Source organism: Danio rerio, chromosome 24 (genome assembly GCF_049306965.1).
Source record: "Danio rerio strain Tuebingen ecotype United States chromosome 24, GRCz12tu, whole genome shotgun sequence".
NCBI lineage: Eukaryota > Metazoa > Chordata > Actinopteri > Cypriniformes > Danionidae > Danio > Danio rerio.
In genome coordinates this window covers 30,221,484-30,244,609 of record NC_133199.1, presented here as the reverse complement: position 1 = coordinate 30,244,609, position 23,126 = coordinate 30,221,484, and the positions used below count along the sequence as shown (strand labels likewise).

Below are 23,126 nucleotides of genomic sequence, written 5' to 3'. Positions count from 1 at the left end.
ATCATACACTGTATGATTTTCGCATAACATTAAGCCAGTTTCTGATTTTTAAAACTTTTCAACTTCAATCAGGCTGATTTTTAACTGTTATGCATTGTTTGCTATACTGTATAGTATATAGGGGTGACAAAAGGCAATAGTCTTTCTCAACCAGCAACCGAATGGTATCTAGCAATTTTGAACATGACTTGTGGGGGCGTTGCATAATTGAAGCAGAGCTCCAAACCAATTGCCATTTTTCTTCACTGCACCAGCACACAAATCAAAAACTGATCTTTCATCAATATTGCAGCAGCAAACAAAAAAAGAAGAAAAAAAAGAAAATTAAATGAAATGGAAAAAAGGGAAAAAGGTCTCTACTTATTAAACTAACCTAACTGTTGCTTACAACAAATTTGCATTGCATAACCTTATTACCCACATCTGCCACAAAGCGAAAGCTTTGCTAACTCTCAATCAAACCTCATAACTCCACCTGAATCATTTATAACTGCTGGGTAAATAAAGAATGGATACAGGATTTACTTTTCTCAGCAGGAAAGGGTAATGTTTTATGTTTTAGGAGCTGAAAAGTGTCTTTGCCATCTAGTGATTCATTGTCTTAATCAGCTTTTGCACTTTATCCTTTACCAAAAATGTTGGCCAAATGACACATCATATAACAATATAACCTGAAAGAAGATGCAAATCTAACCCAATGACCTTATAATGACTGTTCAGTTATGAAACACATATCCAACTTTCTCTGACTAAAAAGCCAACTGTTTAAAAAAAGCTATTGTAAAGGTAACTACTGTTTTTACAGAATAATTTTTTCATTGAATGATTTACAGATACTGTCTTTAAATTTTGCTGGTATTTTACATTACATAAGGCTTTTTACAATAAAATATAGAAGAATTAAACCTGTAATTAACAGGCTATGTTCTTTATTTATGGCATTTAGAAAAACTGTACTTTAAAAGTAAATTACTGTAAAATAATGATAGATTAAATAAACGATTAAATAAATAAAATAAACAACCATTAAACCTGTAAATAGTAAATATACAAACCTTTCTAAACATGCTTACTGCCTTGTTTACATTATTTGTCCCTTAAGCAAATTACTGTAAATAGAAATATATATTTGTAAATAACTATTTTAATAATACATTTCTATGAATTAACCTGAAGGTTGGTTGTTTTTAATTATAATTTGACATATTTGATCAGTTATTCCAGAGTGTAAAACAATTAATATAAAACTATATAAAATTTTGACTGTACCCTAGGTATTTTTATTATAGTTTTTGCTTGTAATTTTGAGAAATGGTTAATTTTGTAATTTAAAAGAAAATCTCTGGATACCTTGCTGTCAGTCTTTTTAAAGATTTTTAAGTTTTTATTACAGTGCTCAAACTTAAATTTTTTTTTGTTTGTTTTTTTACTTTTGTAAAATGAAAATTACATGGAAGAATCTGACTGTAAATCTGCACTAACTACTTTGGCAATGTGTTTATTAATTTATATACCAGCCTAAACCATTGAAAAAAGTCAGGATAGAGCCATGCTTTCATGTTGTTGAAGCCAAATTCTGACCATCCGAATATCTCAGCAGAAATCGAGACTCATCAGACCAGGCAACATTTTTTCAACCTTCTATTGTCTAATTTTGGTGAGGCTGTGCAAATTTAACCTCAGTTTCCTGTTCTTAGTTGACAGGAGTGGCACCCAGTGTGGTCTTCTGCTGCTGTAGCCCATCCGCCTCAAGGTTGGACGTGTTCTGCGTTCAGAGATGCTCTTCTGCATACCTCAGTTGTAACGAGTGGTTATTTGAGTTCCTGTTGTCTTTCTATCTGCTCCAACCAGTCTGGCCATTCTCCTCTGACCTCTGGCATCAACAAGGCATTTGCGATTACAGAACTGCAACTCGCTGGATATTTTCTCTTTTCTCAGACCATTCTCTGTAAACCCTAGAGATGGTTGTGCGTGAGAATCCCAGTAGATCAGCAGTAGATCGTGAGAATCCCAGTAGATCAGCCCGCCTGGCACCAACAACCATGCCACATTTAAAGTCACTTAAATCACCTTTCTACCCCATTCTGATGCTCAGTTTGAACTGCAGCAGATCGTCTAGACCATGTCTTCATGCCTAAATGCATTGAATTGCTGCCATGTGATTAGAAATTTGTGTCAACAAGCAGTTGGACAGGTGTACCTAATAAAGTGGCCGGTGAGTGTATTTTACAGTGTATCTTGATGACAAACTTATCACTATCAGCTATTCCAATTAGCAATTATAGTCTTTGAATAACAAAAAATATTAAACTGCTATAAAATACCAGCTGTCACTTTATTTGGCATCCAATATGGTTACTTAAAGTCACCACAATGTCTATAAGCATAATCAAAATAACGTTACTCTAAAAACACTCTTAAACTTCATTCATTCATTTTCTTTTCGGCTTAGTCCCTTTATTAATCTGGTTGCCACAGCAGAATGAACCGCCAACTTAGCCAGCACATGTTTTACGCAGCGGATGCCCTTCCAGCTGAAACATCCACACACACACTCATTCACGCTCTTACACTATATGGGCAATTTAGCCTACCCAATTCACCTATACCACATGTCTTTGGACTTTGGGGAAAACTGGAGCACCCAGAGAAAACCCACACAAACACAGGGGGAACATGCAAACTCCATACAGAAACTCCAACTGACACAGCCGAAGCTCGAACCAGCGACCTTCTTGCTGGGAGGTGACAGCACTATCACTATCACCACTGCGTCACCAAATTCTTAAATTTGACTTTTAAAAAAAGTTTTTCTTATTTTTAAGAATCTACAAAAATGAAACACCCTTTTCTGGAATTAAAAGGTTCCATGGATTAAGGAATTATCAATAAGGAACTATTCTTTAAAAGTACAGAATCTAGCATTGAGAGCCTGCGAGGTAGTTTGTGGTCTTATTGATCCAAAACGTGCTATAAATCCTTATCCAATTGATCGCTTGTGATGCATGCACTTAAAAAAAGCCTTAAGCTTAATCGAAGAGATGCTTACCATGTAATATAACATCATGTGGCATTTTTATCAGCCCCTTTGAGATTAATCATTGCGGAGGGTGAATATTTCTGTCACCTGTCCCCTCAGGACTCCTCTGCATCCAACATCTCGAGTAAACACACAGGGTGCTAATTGTTTAAAAGATTCACAGCTTATCAGCATTCCTTCTCAGCGCCCGTGGTTCAATACCAGAGGAGAGGAGCTACAATCACTCTTATACAGTGGAGACCAGGCTCTTGTTATCTGATCTCACGCTACGATTGGCCTATAATTGCTTTGCATTAAGTGACATCCAAATAAATTGAAGGCAGCGGATTAGGAAAAAAACGCCTTTGATCAGATTCTATGATTTTATCAAATTCAGGACACAGTTATGCAAATTATTGTCATAATGGACATTCTATGAATCATATGAATCGTTAGGTAGGAAATTAAGTTTGCAATGATCCAGATGTAATTCTGAATAAGAATGCCTGAATTTCATTGAAAAAAGTTTTTCCAATTGAGAGTTGACTCCGAAACTGCAAAGCCTGAGAAATTGAGCACTAAAGCATTTTACTCGGATTTGCTGTAAAGGGACTAATGGTAGAATAGAATCCATGGAAAGTAAGAAATTGCTGCAAAATATCATATATATCTACATCTCCATTTCACAAAAAGAGTAAAGCCAAAGTAAAAGTAATATCTGTATATGCAATGGTAAAATTAGAGTGTCTATTTACCTTATAGCAGAGGCTATTTGCTTCGTTTTTACTCACCGGTGCCTAGTTTGAACAGGCACTGGTCAATAAAGTACATTTACTGTGACTTTTAGTCAATTTAAATATACGATTGCTTTTTCAAAAAGTAACAAATAACTTTTTTATTTTAAACCAGGGACTTATAAACTGGGGTCTGGGGATGCCTCCAGGGAAATAGAGAAAAAGCATACCAAATAAAAAAAATTAATTAAAAATTATTAAGAAAGAATTGGAATAATTAAAGGAAACAATTTGTTTTATTTTGGTATTTTTTTTCAGTAGGTACTGCTGTTGCCTCAAAGCAAGAAGGTCGCTGGTTCGAGCCTCGGCTGGGTCAGTTGGCATTTATGTGTGGAGTTTGCATGTTCTCCCTGTGGGTTTCCTCCGGGTGCTCCGGTTTCCCCCACAGTCCAAAACATGCGGTATATGTGAATTGGGTAAGCTAAATTGTCCATAGTGTATGAGTGTATGTAGATGTTTCCCGGTGATGGGTTGGAAGGGCATCCGCTGTGTAAACTTGCTGGATAAGTTGGCAGTTCATTCCGCTGTGGCGACCCCAGAATAATAAAGCAACCAAGCCGAAAAGAAAATGAATAAATGAATCTGAAAAAAAAATTGTAAAATACATGAATGAACAATTATTTTAATATAAAAGTAACAAAGTAACTTAACAGAAACTAAAACAGAGTAAATAGGCAGTAGGCATGGGTCGGTATAAGATTCTAATGGTATGATAAGCTTGGATAAAAATATTACGGTATGGTGGTATTGTGAATACTGCTCTTAAATATATTCTTTCTATATGTCTAGTAAATGCAAAAAACATATTTCCCCTTTCAACACTATTTTATTTTGAGAATCTTCTCAAATATTTTGGAGCAGTAAACATGTCAGGCTAAATAATTCAAATAAACCATTTACTTCTGATGTCTTCTTTGTTTTAAAAACACAGATTTCCATACAATTTAAAATGGCATCTTTGGATATCTTTTCTGCTGGAGATACTGTTGTCATAAAAAATAAACAAACAATTAAATAAACAAACAAAAAACACAAAAAACTTACATATATCATAGAAAAGGTATAACAAAATTTCAGCGAATTTAAAACCTTGTCTTTTCTAAATTGTGGTATAAGGTTAATGTCGATTCCACTGTGGCGACCCCGGATAAATCAGAGACTAAGCTATAGGAAAGTGAGTCAGTGTTTTACATTATAAATAATGTGAAATAAATAAATAAATATATATATATATAAATATATATATATATATATATATATATATATATATATATATATATATATATATATATATATATATATATTAAATAATAAATAAAACTAACTTAAAATTACAAAAAGTATCAGAAACTAACTTTAAAAATATATATTAAATTAAACAGTTATGAATTATTAGGTATTGGTTCATATTAAAAATAAATTCTAAAATGGTAGAATACTGCAAAAACATAAAAACAATTTCGATTGAACAAAACAAAATTGGATAATATATACATTTTAAAATAAATTAGATTTTAAAAGTCTGAAAGTCTTTTAGGATATAAAATTAACTAACCTAATAACTAACCAAAAAATAAAACCAAATTAATAATGTAATTTAACTGAAACCAATTTTTTTCAAATAACAATTTAACCCTTTAATAATATACTTCTTTTTTTCACAATAAAAACTCGGTAAATACATAAATAAATAGACCTATAATGTAAAAATGTAGCTTAACAAAAAAAAAAAACATTTAATAATAATAATTCAAACACTATTTTAAATACTTTTATAATACACACTTTTATATATACAATTTTCATTTTAATATGGGGGTCTCTCACATGCCAATAATTATGCGTGAGTCAGAGCAGTCTGAAAGACTGAAACCCCCATCACAAACATATTGTGCTTAAGTGATTTCTAAAACCTTTAATGAAAGAAAAAAGTAGAGTGCAAGGTCATAATCCCCGTGAGGTGTCCATTCAAACGGTTCCCTTTCCTTTCTATGCCCTTGTGCGATAGAAACTCATTAATTGGAAATGATTTCCGCTTGGGCTTAAGGAGACCTCCCTTTGTTGCTGCTTCTATCAACATGCCCAGGCTCAAAGTTATCTGCTCACACAAGCATGTGTCTGTCAGAGAAGCAGAGCACCGCTGAGGTTAGATCACACCAATGATGTGTAGCGTAAAAGCCTGACCTATATAAAGCCCTGTGATGCAACACATAAAGCACAGCCACAGCCATATTTACCATAACCTATAGTGGTACAGTATAAAGTAACAAGTTACAAATGCTTAAATTACTGTAATTGAACACGTATTTAAGTACAATTCCTGAGAAAAACTATTGTAAATAATCAAGAGTGTTTCTACAGGTAAACCGCCAACCAAACCGGAGCACCCGAAGGAAACCCACGCGAACGCAGGGAGAACATGCAAACTCCACACATAAAAACCAGCTGAGCCGAAGCTCGAACCAGCGACCTTCTTGCTGTGAGGTGACAGCCCTACCTACTGCGCCACTGCTTTGCCCCATTTACTTCATTAAAGGCACATCATTTAACTTACCCCTAAAAACCCCTTAAAAGAAAATGACACTGATGTAAGATGCATGTTTAATTTGCAAGTGGAGATGTTTCCACACCATAATACTGATCATTCAAGAGTAATTTTAGAATTTACTTAATAAATTATAATATTTTAGGAATTATAAAATACTTTATAAAATATAAATTAAAAAATATTTATTTATCAGTGAGTTATTTTTTCAGTGAAAACGTGTGTCTGTGATGATGTGAGTTGATTAGTTGGTGTAACTGTTGAATTCAAATGGAAAAAAAAATAAATAAATAAATAAAATCTACCTACAGGTACTAATAAAGTCAATTGAACTGAAATAAACTGAAGGGCTACTAGGTTTCCTTTGAGGTGGTTTTTAAAATACATTTACTTTTGTTCTTCTTGGACTAAATTTTTTGGCAACTAATGGTACTTTTGCTCGAGTATGGTTTTTCTGTAGTCTTTACACCACTGAAGACCTTCAAACCACCACATTTCACACAGCAATGAAGAAAGTTCTTGTATTAATGCAATGACTTTGAGTTGCAGCTGAATGAAGTGAGACGAAAAAAGGTGAAGCTTCCCGTACTGAAAGCATCAATAGCCCATTTTAGACGGGGCTAATTTACATAAACATGAACGTTCACATTTCTGAACATCACAGCGCATTAAAAGTGCTGAAACATCTATTCCATACATTGTAGTCGATTAAGAGGCAGAGAAGATGGAGCATGCGAGGAGGGTTTTTTTTTCCATTCATTGTTGCTTTAGAAAGTAATTCAGTTGCAAATCTAAGTGCTTTGTAGTGGTAGTGCATTTGCTGTGAGCAGTTGGTGGCCTCTGTTGGTTCATCCATTTGGTGAGATGCGGGAAGGAATTGTGGGAGTTTTGAGAGCGTTCGTGTTTTGTTTACTCCAGAAAATTGGGCCACTCTGGAGACATCAAATAAAAAACAACAACTTTCTTTCCATCTCCATGCAAATTCTGAGATGATTTGCACTCTTGACTAGTGTACTACGGTGCTTAATTTGCATGCGCGATGTTTATGTGCTAAACATTGAGAATTATTTTCAATTGTTGCAGACTGTTGATTATCAGACAACATGGGACATTTCATGGTGAGTAGACATAAAAAGAACTAATCTTGCTTCCTTTGGAAAACATAGAGAAACACAGTTGCCCGCGAGCTGAAATATTCTAAGTGTTTTTTAATATGAGACGACTACTGAGTGCTTTTGTCAATTAATGGTGCAAAAAGGTCATTGGGAAAACTCATAATAATTTGTGAATATTACTCTAATTAACGCTGAAGTTAGTCTAGGTAATTGTCTCTCCAATGCAGGGATGCATTAATAATTTGCTGCGTTTTCTGTTATAATAGTGAGGTGCAATGTGATGTGAATGAGTCAAGGGACATATTTTCCACACAAAAGCATTGAGAACACTTTTCTTGACTTAATGTTGACACATGAAGGCAGACAGCTTGATCTACAGTGAACTTTTGTAGATTTATCATGAATAAACTGCACCCATGTATACAATTTTACTTGCAAATACTTCAAAAATAGTCTGTCATATTTTACTCTAAATCTTTAATCAAACAATTGTGATCTAGATTTCTTTTGCGATGCAGAAATACCTCACTGCGCATGGATAGAAAAGTGCAAATCTTGATATGATATTTGATCAGACTTTATTTTAATGCATAATTCTTGCTAGAGCTGCAAAATATTTAGTTTTAGCATCGATATCAATGTGCGCATCTGCAATAGAGAGATCGCAAGATATGCAATGTTGAGTCTGGATTATAGTAAACAAAAAGCTACAGAATACATGCAACTTTTAGAGTCACTGCTAAGTTTAACCATATTAGAGTAAAAGTTTATCATTTATTTATATATACAGTAACACATATAACACATTTTATGTGTTTTTAAGGTCTTTGAGCATTTCTAGAAAGTTACTGTAATGTGAATTTGGGAAGCTAACAAAGGAAGTGCGGATATAAATGCAGGTTTAATAGGAATGGTATGTATACGGGCATTTCAAAGGTGTGGTTTATAAACAGGCAGATGGTCAGTACAGGCAGGTGGCAGGCAATATAAACAAACAAACAAGGCGAGTCAACCAAGCGAGAGTCAAAAATATGGCAAAGACAAGGCAAGAAAACCACGTTGTAATGTTCACAAACAGTATAACAAGACTCTGCAAAGTCTGTGTGTTTATGTGCTGTACAAATAGTCCAACTAATCAGTCTTTGAGCAGCTTCAGCTGTGTGAGTGTAAACAAACGGGATCAAGAACTGGTGTCTGTGTGGTGCATGACTGGACTTGTAGTTCTTGAAATAGTGGATTTGTTGTTCGTTAGCGATCTGTGTGTATACCAGCAATCTGCACAGGCTGAATTGTTGGTGACTGACAGGTACAAAACATCATGACATTTGGAGTTTCAAAGATTTATTGTATTCGATAATTTATATGAAATTTTATGATTTATGCAGCCAAATTAATAAGAATTCTTGCCTAGTTTATAGTCCAAATATCTAAATTTCAAATAAAAAAAGATTCATTTGGCAGATAATTTAGTTTGTTTTAAAGAGAAGCTCTTAATTTTTACTATTTGTTCTGACGATGTAAACTAAAGAATATTTTTATGTGCCATGATGCATAAATTTAAGATAATTTGACTAGAAATGAGATGAAGCAAAGTAAGAAAAGCATTTTTGACATTGTGATTATTTAATTTCAGTACTTGAATACGTTTAAACTCTTTAGAGTTTTTAGATCTATTCAAACCATCATTGTGAAACTCTATACATATCGCAATATTTATCGCCGAAATATACATTTATTTATATTTTTTTAATTACATATTTTATATTATTTCATTTTTTTTTCTAATATTGTGCAGCACTCATTCTTGTTATTAATGAACCAACAATGACTATAGAAACTATTAAGCAACTCCTAACTATGACTTTTGCCTCAAACTGCTTATTCGCTTCTTATTAGTTGATAAGGAAGTTGTTAGGTTTAGATATTAGGTAAGATTAGGAATGTAGAATGAAACCAGGCAGAATATGTACTTTATAAGTACTAATAAACAGTCAATATCTTAATAATATGAAGGTAATAAGAAGGGCCTAAAATAATCTGTGGACATGTTTTTGTGATTTCTGTGGAAAATCTTGGGAATATCATAACATAAAAAAAAATAATATATGAAAGATAATAGCTTTTTAACTTGTATTTAATGTTTACCATGCAAATCCAATTAGATCCACTTATTTGGTAAACAAAGCAAGTCTCTCCTATAATATATATCTACTGTACAAAAAGACAGGAAATATTACTTTACAATCTGTATTGTAAATAAACCATATGGAGATTTTCATATTAGTCAATAATATTACAGAAATTAATTTAAAAACTGAATAAATAAAAATTTAAACACATTTACACAATTAAATAAATAAATTCAATCTTTTTTATCTAATAAAAATCTGTAAAAAGAGGATTTCTGCATGCACAGATTCTGTGTGGGCCTAGTTATTAGTAAAAACGGTTTCTTTTTGAAACAGTGTACTTTTTCTGAGCCTGATCACAAAGACAAACAAGGCAAACACATTTTATTTAAAATTTTTAACTGCAATAAACAAACTTACAGCAATTATCTAGGTATTTTCCCCCAAATTCACCTCAACATTCTGATCCTTTATTCCTTTGGCAAAAAATAATACACGTCAGTTTTAATATTAAGTTGAAGTCAGAATTTTTAGCCCTCTTGAATTGTTAACCAATTGCATTATTAGATCTGAATTATTAATTATTATATATTTTTAAACACATTTTCTGAACAAAATAGTTTGAATAACTAATTTCTAATAACTGATTTCTTTCATCCTGATTTTCATCACATGTCAGTACATAATATTTAATAGTTATTTTTCAAGATACTAGTATCCTCCAATTTAAAGGCTTAATTAGGTTAATTACGCAATTTAGGGTAATTAAGCAAGTCATTGTTTAACGATGGTTTGTTCTGTAGACAATTGAAAAGAATTATTGCTTAAGGGGGCTAATAATATTGAGCTTAAAGTGTTTTTTAAAATGTAAAACTGCTTTTATGTTAGCCAAAATAAAGCAAATAGAAAATACTGTAAAAACTGCTTGCTCTGCTAAACATCATTTGAAAAAATATTTTAATAAAGAATTCACAGGAGGGCTAATTATTCTGACTTCAACTGTATAAAGACTAATATATAGGTATTATCAATACTGGCAACATAAATAAGCATTTATCAGACTATATTGATGTGGCAGATGATATATTGTTTATCCCTAATAACTGTGATTTATGTATATACTGAGCTGCTGAGTCCTATTCGTTGGAAATGTCAGTGGATATCATTTGTTGCTGCACATCAGGGCTGAGGATGATTTTCTGCCTTTTCTGACAGTTGATTACAGTTGACAGTTGATTAGAATTTAAACATGTCGTCTAGATGGCCGCTTTAAATAGAAAAAGCTGTAAACGGCAATCATCATGACATCTAGACAATCACCTGTTGTCAAAACCACAGCAGTCAAAAAAAGGGAAAGTGACAGAGTCTGCGGTGAAACAAGAATAAATATAGGCATGACTTTTCAGATGTGATAAGTCAGAGCTGAAGTGGATGTTTCTATTTAGTTGGCAGGGCTTAGGATTTTTATGTAAAATATGTTACATTTTGGCACAGTTTTTAGAGCAAACAATCACTCTTTCTTTCCTCGTTTGAGCAGTGAGCACTGAAGGCCAAATGAATTATAATTATGTAATATCAATTATGTGGGTGTGTTGGCATGTATTTCAGAGTTTGCATGTATATACTGAGAAATGTATATGTAGTGGAAGCTTTTTTTTATGTGACTAAACAAAAAATAATAATGAATCAAAATGAATGTTGTTTCTGATTATCCAAGACTGTAAACAGGCATAAAAACTTGAAATTAATATTTTCAACTATAGTTAATTTTTTGTTTAGTAAAAGTCAATCATGGCAATATGTATAAACAAATTGTATTTGAAAAAAATCCTAGCAGACACTGTTAAAACAATAATACCTTTATAGGAAAAATGATACTTTGATGGTGTTTTTGACGTCGACTTTTTTGTCCTACATTTACTTACTGTATGTGTATTTTCTTTTAAATGATGCAAAAGTGTTCATATTTTTGTGGATGATGTTTTATTCATTTATTTTCTTGTCGGCTTAGTCTCTTTATTAATCCGGGGTCACCACAGCGGAATGAACTGCCAACTTATCCAGCAGGTTTTTATGCAGCGGATGCCCTTCCAGCCACAACCCAACTCTGGGAAATAAACTGTTTTACTTTTTTTTTTAATTATCTAATGAATTCAAAGACCAAAAGAACAGCATTCATGATCCTAGGCCACAAAACCTTATATAATCACATGGGTATAGTTTTGGCAATAGTCAAGAACACATTGTATGGCTCAAAATTATAGACAATTTTAATATTATCAAAATAACAATATTTTATATAACAAATGGTATATTTTTTAAAATTGAATTATTTAAAAATATATATTTTAATTTTCTTTTCGGCTAGAATGAAAGCAGTTTTAAATTTTTTTAAAAACATTTTAAGGTCAAAATTACAAGCCCCTTTGTTATATTTTTTCGATAGTCTACAGAACAAACCATTGTTATACAGTAACTTGCCTAATTACCAGTTAACCTAATTAACCTAGTTAAGCCTTTAAATATCACTTTAAGCTGTATAGAAGTGTCTTGAAAAATATCTAGTCAAATATTATTTACTGTCATCAAGGCAAAGATAAAATAAATCAGTTATTAGAACTAGTTATTAAAACTATTATGTTATGAAATGCTGCACACTGGTGGAAAGACCCCTTTTATGATTGTGAAGTGCTTTGGGTGTATGGCCATACACAATAAATAAAATGTATATAAATACACATTATATATATATATATATATATATATATATATATATATATATATATATATATATATATATATATATATATATATATATATATATACATATATATTATAAATATATATTATAAATATATATATAATTTAAATTACACAAACTGTTTAACTGTGACACAAACTACTAACTGTGCATGGATTTTTTAAAAATAAATTTTGTTTTAATGAAGTTCCTTGCTCATTTAGCATTTCTGAAACCCTAAAGTAAACGTAGTACCATTAAAATCATTTTAAGATTAATATTTAGTGCTTTCTATTTACCCATACGATCACTTTGGAGAAAGGCAGAGTTTATTCAATTAACCAGTTAACTCCAGGGAGCCAGGCCAAATCTAATGTGAAACCCATAACTCAAAAAAAACAAGCCAAGCTTCAATAAATCAGACATAACAGTCTGTAATATCAAACATAAATCTTCTCCAGAATCAATAACTCATCAGCTGTAGTAGACAGCAAAGGTTTTGACACCTACCTGTGTGATAGCCTGAAGGAGTCTGCCGTAGCTGTAGACGATCACGATAAAAGGGAGAATAAGGCAGAAGACAAACAGACAGACAATGTAAGACACGTTGTTGGGCGTCCGCGCAGCCCAGTTGACGCTGCAGGTGGTGCCGGGACCCTCCGGACCGTAGCAGCTCCATCCGAACAGTGGTGGAAGAGTCCAAACCATGGAATAAATCCAGGAGAAAGCAATGCCTATGACCACTTTTCGGTAGTTGGTGGAGTCGGCCTGTGTGGAGCCCATCATGGTGCAGTAACGCTCGTATGAGAGAACCGCCAGAGAGATTAGAGACACAACGCCTGTACCAACACAAGAGAGATACACAGACAACATATTGCTCTGTTATGAATAATGGTTGCAATCCTGGAAGGCTTACAGATTCTTATTGGCTTTGAGAGAGCTTGTTTACATTGTGTAAAAGGCATTTTATTGCATGCATTGCAAATATATGACAAACTCAATGCTGCGGGTTTACTTTGCTTAATGGATTGCTACATTTTTGGGGGAAATTGGCCAATTTTACAATAGTATCTGGTCTGGATGCAGCCTTTATGATGCAAGCTGAGATTGCATCACTCAGTTATGCAATGTCAGACACAATGTACTCAATGGAGTGAGTGACGTCACTATGACGGGTCGGGTTAGTGAGCACATTAAAAAGCATTGGATGCAGCACAGATTCCACTGCACCGAGTCTGCAGCCAGACCCCTTTCCAATTTTACTCCTCTCCCTGGAGTAAAACAGTTGAGTTTTACCATTTTTTAATCTAATCTGGCTGGAGCACTTCTTGCTTAGCTTAGCAATAGCATCCATGATTAAATTCAATCAGACCATTAGCTTCCCACTCAAAAACGCCAGAAGTTTCAATAATCTTCCTATTTACAGTTTGCCTCTTTTATAGTTACATTGTGTAAGACCTACAAACAAGGACATTTCCTGCGGTACCATGGCTGCAGCAAGCACAATGATATTAACATAGTAACATCATTGTGCCTGCTGCAGCCATGCTACCGCAGCAAAGTTCCTTGTTTATTATTCTTAAATAAGAGTATAGCTTCTGGCCACACCAGCCTAGAACATAGGAACATTTAAATGATCTGTCAGTCTTAGTAAATGTACCTACAAAAGAGTACAGCTTTAAACAGAAAAATTATCAAAGCAGAAAATAATCAAAGTGATTTTTGAGTGAGATGCTAGTGGTCTAATCCGATTTAATGATTTATGCTAAGCTAAAAGGAGTTGTAAAATGTGCATATTTTCAAGAAATAGTGTTCCTTTAACTGGAAAATTAATGAGAAATTGCACAGTTTTATTGGTTTATGTCTAGATGCATTTTGATCAATCACAAACAGACAAGGAAAGTGCATTTTTGGATTAAACCTGGTGTTAATCTATCTGTTTTGTTCACTTTTAACCACTTTCCTGACCCTTTTGAAGGGAAAGTCTATGGGTGGGTGTATGTACAGGAATTTAAATTGTTCTAATTTTAGGAATTATAAGTTCACACCATTTATATATAAGATGAGAGAAGCAATGTTAGTTTTTGATTTAAAAATAAAGAGAAAAACCTGCATCATTTTCAGTGTATAATTTTTGCTCTGATATATATAGATATATATATATATATATATATAGATATATATATATATATATATATAGATATATATATAGATATATATATATATATATATATAGATATATATATAGATATATATATAGATATATATATATATATATATATATATATATATATATATATATATATATATATATATAGATATATATATATATATATATAGATATATATATATATATATATATAGATATATATATATATATATATATAGATATATATATATATATATAGATATATATATATATATATAGATAGATATATATATATAGATATATATATATATATATATAGATATATATATATAGATATATATATATATATAGATATATATATATAGATATATATATAGATATATATATATAGATATATATATATATAGATATATATATATAGATATATATATATAGATATAGATATATATATATATATATATATATATATAGATAGATATATATAGATAGATATATATAGATAGATATATATAGATAGATATATATAGATATATATATATATATATATATATATATATATATATATATATATATATATATATATATATATATATAGATATATATATATATATATATATATAGATATATATATATATATATAGATATATATATATATATATAGATATATATATATATATAGATATATATATATATAGATATATATATATATAGATATATATATATATATATATATATAGATATATATATATATATATATATATAGATATATATATATATATATATAGATATATATATATATATATATAGATATATATATATATATATATAGATATATATATATATATATAGATATATATATATATATATATATATATATATATATATATTTTTTTTTTAGAATTTTCAATTTATTTTAACTTTAAAGACCGTATACAGTTTTATTAAAAAAAATAAAATAAAATTGGCCACCCCTGATTATTTTCATAATTGCAAGCCAAAGTCTACTGACCTTTCAAATAAGCAATTTTTATTTGGATATATTTTATACCCTAGGGAATGTAACGCCTGGGTTCACTCAGAGAAGGCACAGGATTATCAAAGCACATATTTATTTATAAGACTTACAAAGATGAACAGAGGGCGAACAGGAAGTGAAGGCAGACACCAATGTAGTGAGAATACCAAACAATGAAAGAACTGAATACAAGGACTTAAATACACAGGGTGATAATGACAATCATTGGACACAAGGGTGAGACACAGGTGATAGTGATGGACATAATGAAGGCGGGAACTAGAACAAAGGAGCACATGGTGAAGGTCACATGAGGAAAACAAACACACGAGGAAGACAGCTAGTGACAGGGAAAAAGCAACATTTCAGTTCTGACATGACATTTATTTAAGCAACAAATGCAATGCATTTTAAGCCTTAACAAAAATGTGCAAAACTTTGAGCACCCCAACAGATAAATGACAATCTATTGTACAGCCACCTTTTGCTAAAATAACAGCCTGTAGACACTTCATATAGTCAAGGATAACTCCCTTAAGTCTTACTGAAGGCATTTTGGACGATTCTTCCTTGCACAATTTCTCCAGTTCAGTCAGGTTTGATGGGTGCCCAGCATGAATGGCCCTTTTCAAATCAATTCACAGACATTCGATGATGTTCAAGTCTGGAGACTGGGATGACCATTCTAGAACATTGTATCATGCTTATTTTTCAGTTTCAATTTAATTTCACACATCACAATACTGCTACACTACATATTTCTGTCTGAAAAACATGACATTATCTAGCTTTCTCTAGCAACCGAATGGCATTTCACTGCGATCTTCTCTAATAAAGAAAGAGCACGTTATTATGCAGCCACAGAGGGGTGCCCAATATTTTGCATAAGACTGTATATGTATTGTGTGTGTGTGTGTGTGTGTGTGTTTTATTCTTTTTTTGTAAGTTTTAAATTAAACAAAGATTGCAAGAAAATACAATTTCAGTCTCTCTACTTTAAAATTGAAAACAATTTCGACACCATTTTGTATTGTTCTTTGAAAAACAGTAGGTCAAATGACACATTTAATGTAAAATTGTGATCATACAAACATCAAACGTAAATCAGTAGACATACAGCTGATCTTTGAGGCTGTTCGAATGGATTTGTTCGCATAAACGTTTACATTATGAACGCAATCTGATCAAATGCATTTTTCAACAACCACTAGAAGAGGCTGAAAATGGACAAGACTTTGTTCACTAAAAAAGTGCACCCTAATAATGTGTAAACAAACCCAAAATGTTTTTGTTGTTTTATTATGATCTGCACAGGAGTGATTTATTGGTTTTACTCTGCCATCCTCCCCTGCCATTGTGCTGTGTACTGTCACTTGTGCTGGCAAAAAAAAAAAAAACTCAAGGGGATCCTAAAATATCTCACCTGAAACTGAAGGCAGCTCTCATGCCAGAGTCATTTTAACTGTGAAGAGCAGGTGTTCACACTTATTTGAGATGTGACTGACTGGAAGGTCTCTTGGTAAGGCACATGAGAAGGTTTTTTTTCTACAATCAAGGCAAACAAGATCTAAAATAGTGATGGGTAAAAGTGACAAATGTGTCGATACTAAGAAACCAAGCTTATTGCAAAAAAGACTAATGTGCGGCTCTTATGTTCCTCCATTTCAGATGTCATTGTATATGAACCTGGAGCACAAAACCACCAAATTACATGAGTATATTTGTAGGAAAAGCAAGTCAAAATTATCAATTTTTCTTTTATGCCAAAACTTTAGAATATTAAGTATTGATTCCATGAAGACATTTTGTAAATATCCTACCATTAATATATCAAAACTTAATTTAATTTATGATTTGTAACAAGTATGGGGCAACACGGTGGCTCAGTGGTTAGCACTGTCGCCTCATAGCAAGAAGGTCACTGATTCAAGTCCCGGCTGAGTCAGTTAGCATTTCTGTGTAGAATTTGCATGTTCTCCTCGTATTTGCGTGGGCTTCCTTTGGGTTCTTTATGCCACAGTCCAAACAAATGTGCTATAGTTAAATTGAATAAGCTATTTTGGCTGTATATAGTGTATGTGTGTAAATGAGTGTGTAAGGATGTTTCCCAGCACTTGATTGCAGCTGGAAGGGTATCTGCTGTGAAAAATATGATGGATAAGTTGGCGGTTCATTCATCATGTGGTGTCCCCTGATGAATATAAAGAAACTAAGCCTAAGGAAAATTAATAATTAAATGAATGATTGGTACTAAGTATAACTTAATTCAGACAACTTTAAAATACAATTTTCTTAATACTTCGATTTCTTTGAAGCCTCAGATTCCAGATGATCAACTAGTTGTATCTCTGCTAAACACTGTCCTATATCCAAACAAATTAATAGACAGCTTATTTATTCCGCGTTCAGATGATGTATAAATCTCTTTTTCATCAAATTAGTCCTTATATTGGTGGTCCTGGGTCACAAACAGTAAGTGAATTTCAATATTTCTTTGCTGCTGTATGTACTACTTTTTGCAATAACCAAAGAATGAACCTGCCTTTCAGGTCTCTTTCATTTAGTTTTCATTAAAATACTCTTGCAAATTCCTTCTACCTTAGTCATACAAAAAGCTGCTTAGAAAGGCCTTTACTCAAAAATGAATATGCTGAAAGAGACTATAAGACAGGGCTGACTGATACAACAAAAAAACTAATATCACAACATACTGTAGTACCTTTTCTGTAAGTTCAGTCAATCAATAGTTTCTAAATACTGAACAGATGGAAAATAGTGGACCATTTATTTTTAAAAATTTAAAAGATATACTCAAAATTGCACTCATTCTTGATAATTTTTTTCTCACTTCATTTAGAACTTCAAGGCACATGTTTGATTAATATAAAATAATATAAATACGAATGAAATATAAAATATTTCTCAAATATTAAAGATTGCAGACCCAACATAATATTGCCAAATAAAAAGCAAAACGTAAACTTGTGTGCTTTCAAGCTTGTGCGTATGATTGCGCTCATCCAAACGATGAAAAGGTATTATTGTAAACAATATATTTTGTGACTCCAGAAATTAAATGATAGAGCAAACCAATATGAAATGAGAGAGTTTGTATTTTATCCATACGATATACAGTTGAATCCACAATTATTAGTCCTCTTGTGAATTTTCTTGCTTATTAAAATATTTCCCTAACAATGATTAACAGAGCAAGGAATTTTTCACACTATTTCCTATAATATATATTTTTTTGGAAAAAGTTTTTTTTTTCTTTTCAGCAAGAATAAAAGCAGTTTTTAATGAAGAAAAAACACTTTAAGATCAAAATTTTCACCCCTTTTAAGAAAAGGATTTAAACTGCATTTTAAGCCTTGATACTACTATCTTGAAAAATATCTAGTAAAATATTATGTACTGTCTTCATGACAAACTTACTAGAAATCAGTTATTAGAAATGAGTTAATAAAACCATTATGTTTAAAAACATGTTGAAAAAATTGTTGTTCCCTTAAACAGAAATTGGAAAAAATATTCAGGGGGACTAATAATTTTGACCAACTATATAGGACAGTGCTACTACAAGCATGACTATTTATATTATAAGCTTGAAGGACGTTTTTAATATTTAACCACTTGATCTGCATATGCAACACCAGCATTGACATTGCATATCATGTCTGGATGAAGCAATGTCTTGAGCGTGGCAATGTATGTGCTGCAGGGTACTGATACTTCAAAGAAACATGAAACCAAATGTATCTTTGTCTATTAAGTATAATAGCATTGCTAGCACATTATCAGTGTTTTTTCAAGACAGATCAGTGAAACAAGTAGCTATACAGTCCACTCACTGCTTACAATTAACATCATTAGACGTTCTGAAGCAACTTATGGCGGTTCCTGATGACGGCTAATCAGGAAAGCGAGTAATGAGCCTTTTCATAGCAACGAGAGGCCATTTTCATTAGGCTTTCAAAAAGCGCAACCGCTTAAAAAGGCTTTCTCTATAAAAGCACACTTAGTTCTCCCGTAAGCATAGTTTTACTGAACAAAGTGTTGTTCGTTTAGCTTTGTTTAGCAGACCAGCTTTGACCAGTCATAACACATCAACAACATTCGTTAATGACTGACTAGATTTCTCTTATATACTTCTTGTGCATTGATTTTACATTATATAACGCAGGCCTAGTCGATCTAAAGGATTTCCACCATCTGAAAATTGACACCTGTTAATTATCAACAAAATCAGCTATTTTGCTCACTGGAAACACTATACCCGCCTCCGTCCCATTACAGAGCCTGTGTTATGGGTCAACTACAGGACAGCATTTATCCCATTTGGCTGAACACAGCTCTCCTCACTTTCAGGTCGAGTGTTAAACCTTAATCAGGGGAGGAATACACCTCTGCCTCACATCTGTCTTTTCAATTATGAAGACTTATGAGTCTTTTCAATAGTGCGCCGTGGAAATAATGTTTTCATCAGCTTTGTTTCCAAATCTTTGTCATTTCGACTTATTTAATGAGTTTTCAACACATTAAATCATTCCAACTTCATTTTCTTCATCGGTAAACAAATTCAATGTGTTTGAAAAAGCACAATGAACTTATTAAGGTGGGTTGTAACCTTGGAAAGCATTCAATTTCAGTAGTGGATTGGATTTTTTTTTCTTTTGTATTGCGCTTTTAAGCCTTTCTCTGGTGTAATGTTCGAAATCATGCTTACATACCGACAGAAATGCTATGTACATTGATAATATCAGATAGTACTTTGTTTTTTTCATGTACTGTGGTATTTACATGTCACTCAGATGTACATTATAGCAAACTATGTCACAGTTCTACTGTGGTACATTTTCAGTAAAAGGCTTTACTTGGGTACACTTTTAGTTACTGCAATATAGATGTAGCTCCGTAATCTAAAACTCATAACCATAACTAAGACAAGTTTAACTGATTGCCATCTATAAGTAGGGGGAGTAACATCCTGCTTTTCTATTATGTGTAAACAGATATGATGGATAAGTTACTAGGTTTATAGTGCACTACATCCCTTTTTGTATTGCATATAAATAGGGAACAATTTACAGTATGAAATTTTATAGTGGAATTTGCTGTGTTATTTTTATGGATGTTTTACCACACTTTTACAGCTACCAGAAATGTTAGTAATATTGATGTCCTAGTAAAACACTACAAGCATATAATTGACTTATTTTAACACAAACACAAACCAAACTGCAAAGATAATCACACACAGACACATTTCTTAATTTATATCCCAACAATTAAAGATCATATTTGAAATTTTGCTTTGGGAGTTTGTATTTAAGTATTTTAAAACATTATAATGATACTACAATTACACTGCTGAAAAAAATCTATTTTGTTTATATTGGTGGCAATAACAAATTACTAAATCCTATTTAGATATTTCCCAAAACACACGAAAACAATAAAATGTACATATTTTAATGGTTAATAGTTGATGGTTTGTAATGTTTAAATGAAATTTGTCTGATGTTTCTTATGTATCTTTTAAGTAGGGAACTATTCCAACAATCTAATATTCGCCAACAATAGGCAATTTACCACAAATGACAACGACTCACTTAAGTAAATTGCAATTAGGCTATTCATTTTAGCCTACTGCAACTTTTGGAAGGGATGAGACTTGCTGAACAGGAGTATCAGCATCTCTCCCTGGCGAAGAGAACATTAAACTGACAAGAAAAGCGCGCGCACGAGCCTGACAGGAGCTTCTGAAGCGAAACGCATTTACCTCACGAGAAATCTTAATAATAACTTGGATAAAACTTCGGCAATGATAAATGATAACTGTTTTGAAAACACTTAAAGAGCAGTTTACACACAGCTAATGATGTATAAAAAATATGCTACAGCAATAATATAGCTACGACATAAGCGTGAAATCAGGGTAAGTTTATGAAGGTGTGATGTATAGCCTATACAGGTAGCCTAGTAGTCAACATATGAAGTGGACAAAACCTTTCGTCAAATTTGTCCTAACATTATAGAACAAGACCCATTCTTGTCCTGGGACAATTTTGAAAAACATTTTTGATGCACTTCTAATGTTGACTACTATTCTCACACTTTAATCACTGGTAATAGGCTACACTATTTTACTTGTACAGTAACATTTTGAGGACGTCGAACGTAAGACATGAGAGATTCCTAAAACGTCCTAGATGAGAATGCCAAGTACATTCCGCCACGTTGTGAAAATGCGCATTCAAAACAAAAGTAGCCTTTCCAATAGGCAAGACAAACAGGGCATTGTCACGATTTAAAAATAAAAAACATTGTAGCGATTGAAGCATCTAATCAGACATGTGCATTCAAACCCTATTTTAATTGTTTTAATGACATCGCTGTAACATACAGCAGACTCACCCAGGAATGAATTGATGAAACCGTACCACACGCATCCCGCGCGCCCGATGAGCCAGCGACCCTGCGTGCTGGCGGCGAAGCTGAACGGAGTGCCGAGTACGCAGACCAGCAGATCGCTCACTGAGATGCTGATCAGGAGACAGTTCATAGGCGAGCGCAGCACTTTGTAGCGACAGAACAGGACGAGCACGAGCGTGTTGTTGAGAAAGCCGAAAGTTCCGATGAATCCAAGGCACACCGCGACTACCAAGTGTCCTGTCGGGCTCAGACTGTGGTCTGAGTGATTTTCATCCAAGTGCGCTCCGGTCCCTTCACCTCCTCCAGCGCACCACTCGCAACTCCGACTCACGTTAGACTCAATCATTGCACCATTAATTATGGCTTGTGTAAAGGATTTAATGAGTTTGGTTTTGAAACGAGAGTGCTTTGTAATCCATTTACGTTTTGGAGAGTTTTCTAACCCATCATTTCTGTGGTTCTGGAGTTCACCAAATGCACAAGAGCATTGTTGCCACATATACTCTAGATAGAGGTTTCTAGATGTGGTCAAGCCAATTATGCCCCTCCTCGGGATGAATGGGAGTTTTTATTACCCCGCGCCAAGCTGACGTCTACGTCTCAAGCCACCGATCTTCATATGCCAATAGCACTCGTTTTTCTTTTACTCTTAATAATCATGCCATGATGTTGATTGGCCCAAATGCAGTTAAGCTAATTGAAGCTTTCAGAGTTGAAACTAGGCTGTTGGTCCAGGCATACATGAATCCGCGCAAAAAAAAAAAAAAAAAGTAAACGTGAAAAGAGGTTTAAACTTGATTTACCTTTGAAATACGGAATGATGTCCGTTTATGCTTTTAAAAAGCAGCCACGTTAAACATATTTATCTACCTGTACACTACCTTCACATTCCTACATATTTAAAATTAAATAAATGAAAGCAATTGGGTGACCCAATAAACATTTTTAAAGCTCACACACATTTTGAGCACAATACACTACACTGGATTGTTACAGTTTTATGATTTTTTTTCAAGTGAAAAATATACTTGGAAACAATATGAATTCGCAATAAATAGCATCTTTAAGGGTCTGATGACGAGTTAGAAAATAGGTAATTAAAGAAAAACTTTCTGATGTAATAAACTCTCATTGTATAGAAATCCTTCTACTCAATTTAGGCTTTCGTTCTAATAAGCTGAACTA

General features: G+C 32.7%; 1 protein-coding gene across 3 annotated transcripts in view; it reads right to left on the bottom strand.

The window, feature by feature from the left end:
- Nucleotides 1-22,688, bottom strand: part of tmtopsb (teleost multiple tissue opsin b) — a 63,071-nt gene extending 40,383 nt beyond the window's left edge. For 2 of the 3 annotated variants that reach the window (XR_012399068.1, XR_012399069.1), the window contains exons 1-2: nt 21,924-22,688; nt 12,853-13,181 (exon numbers count right to left, since the gene is read on the bottom strand). Coding sequence is in view for 1 of the 3 variants with exons in the window: in NM_001312679.1 (NP_001299608.1) it covers nt 12,853-13,181; nt 21,924-22,440 (846 nt within the window). In the remaining 2 variants the exon portion in view is untranslated. 3 annotated transcript variants of the gene reach the window in all.
- Nucleotides 22,689-23,126: the final 438 nt, after the last annotated feature.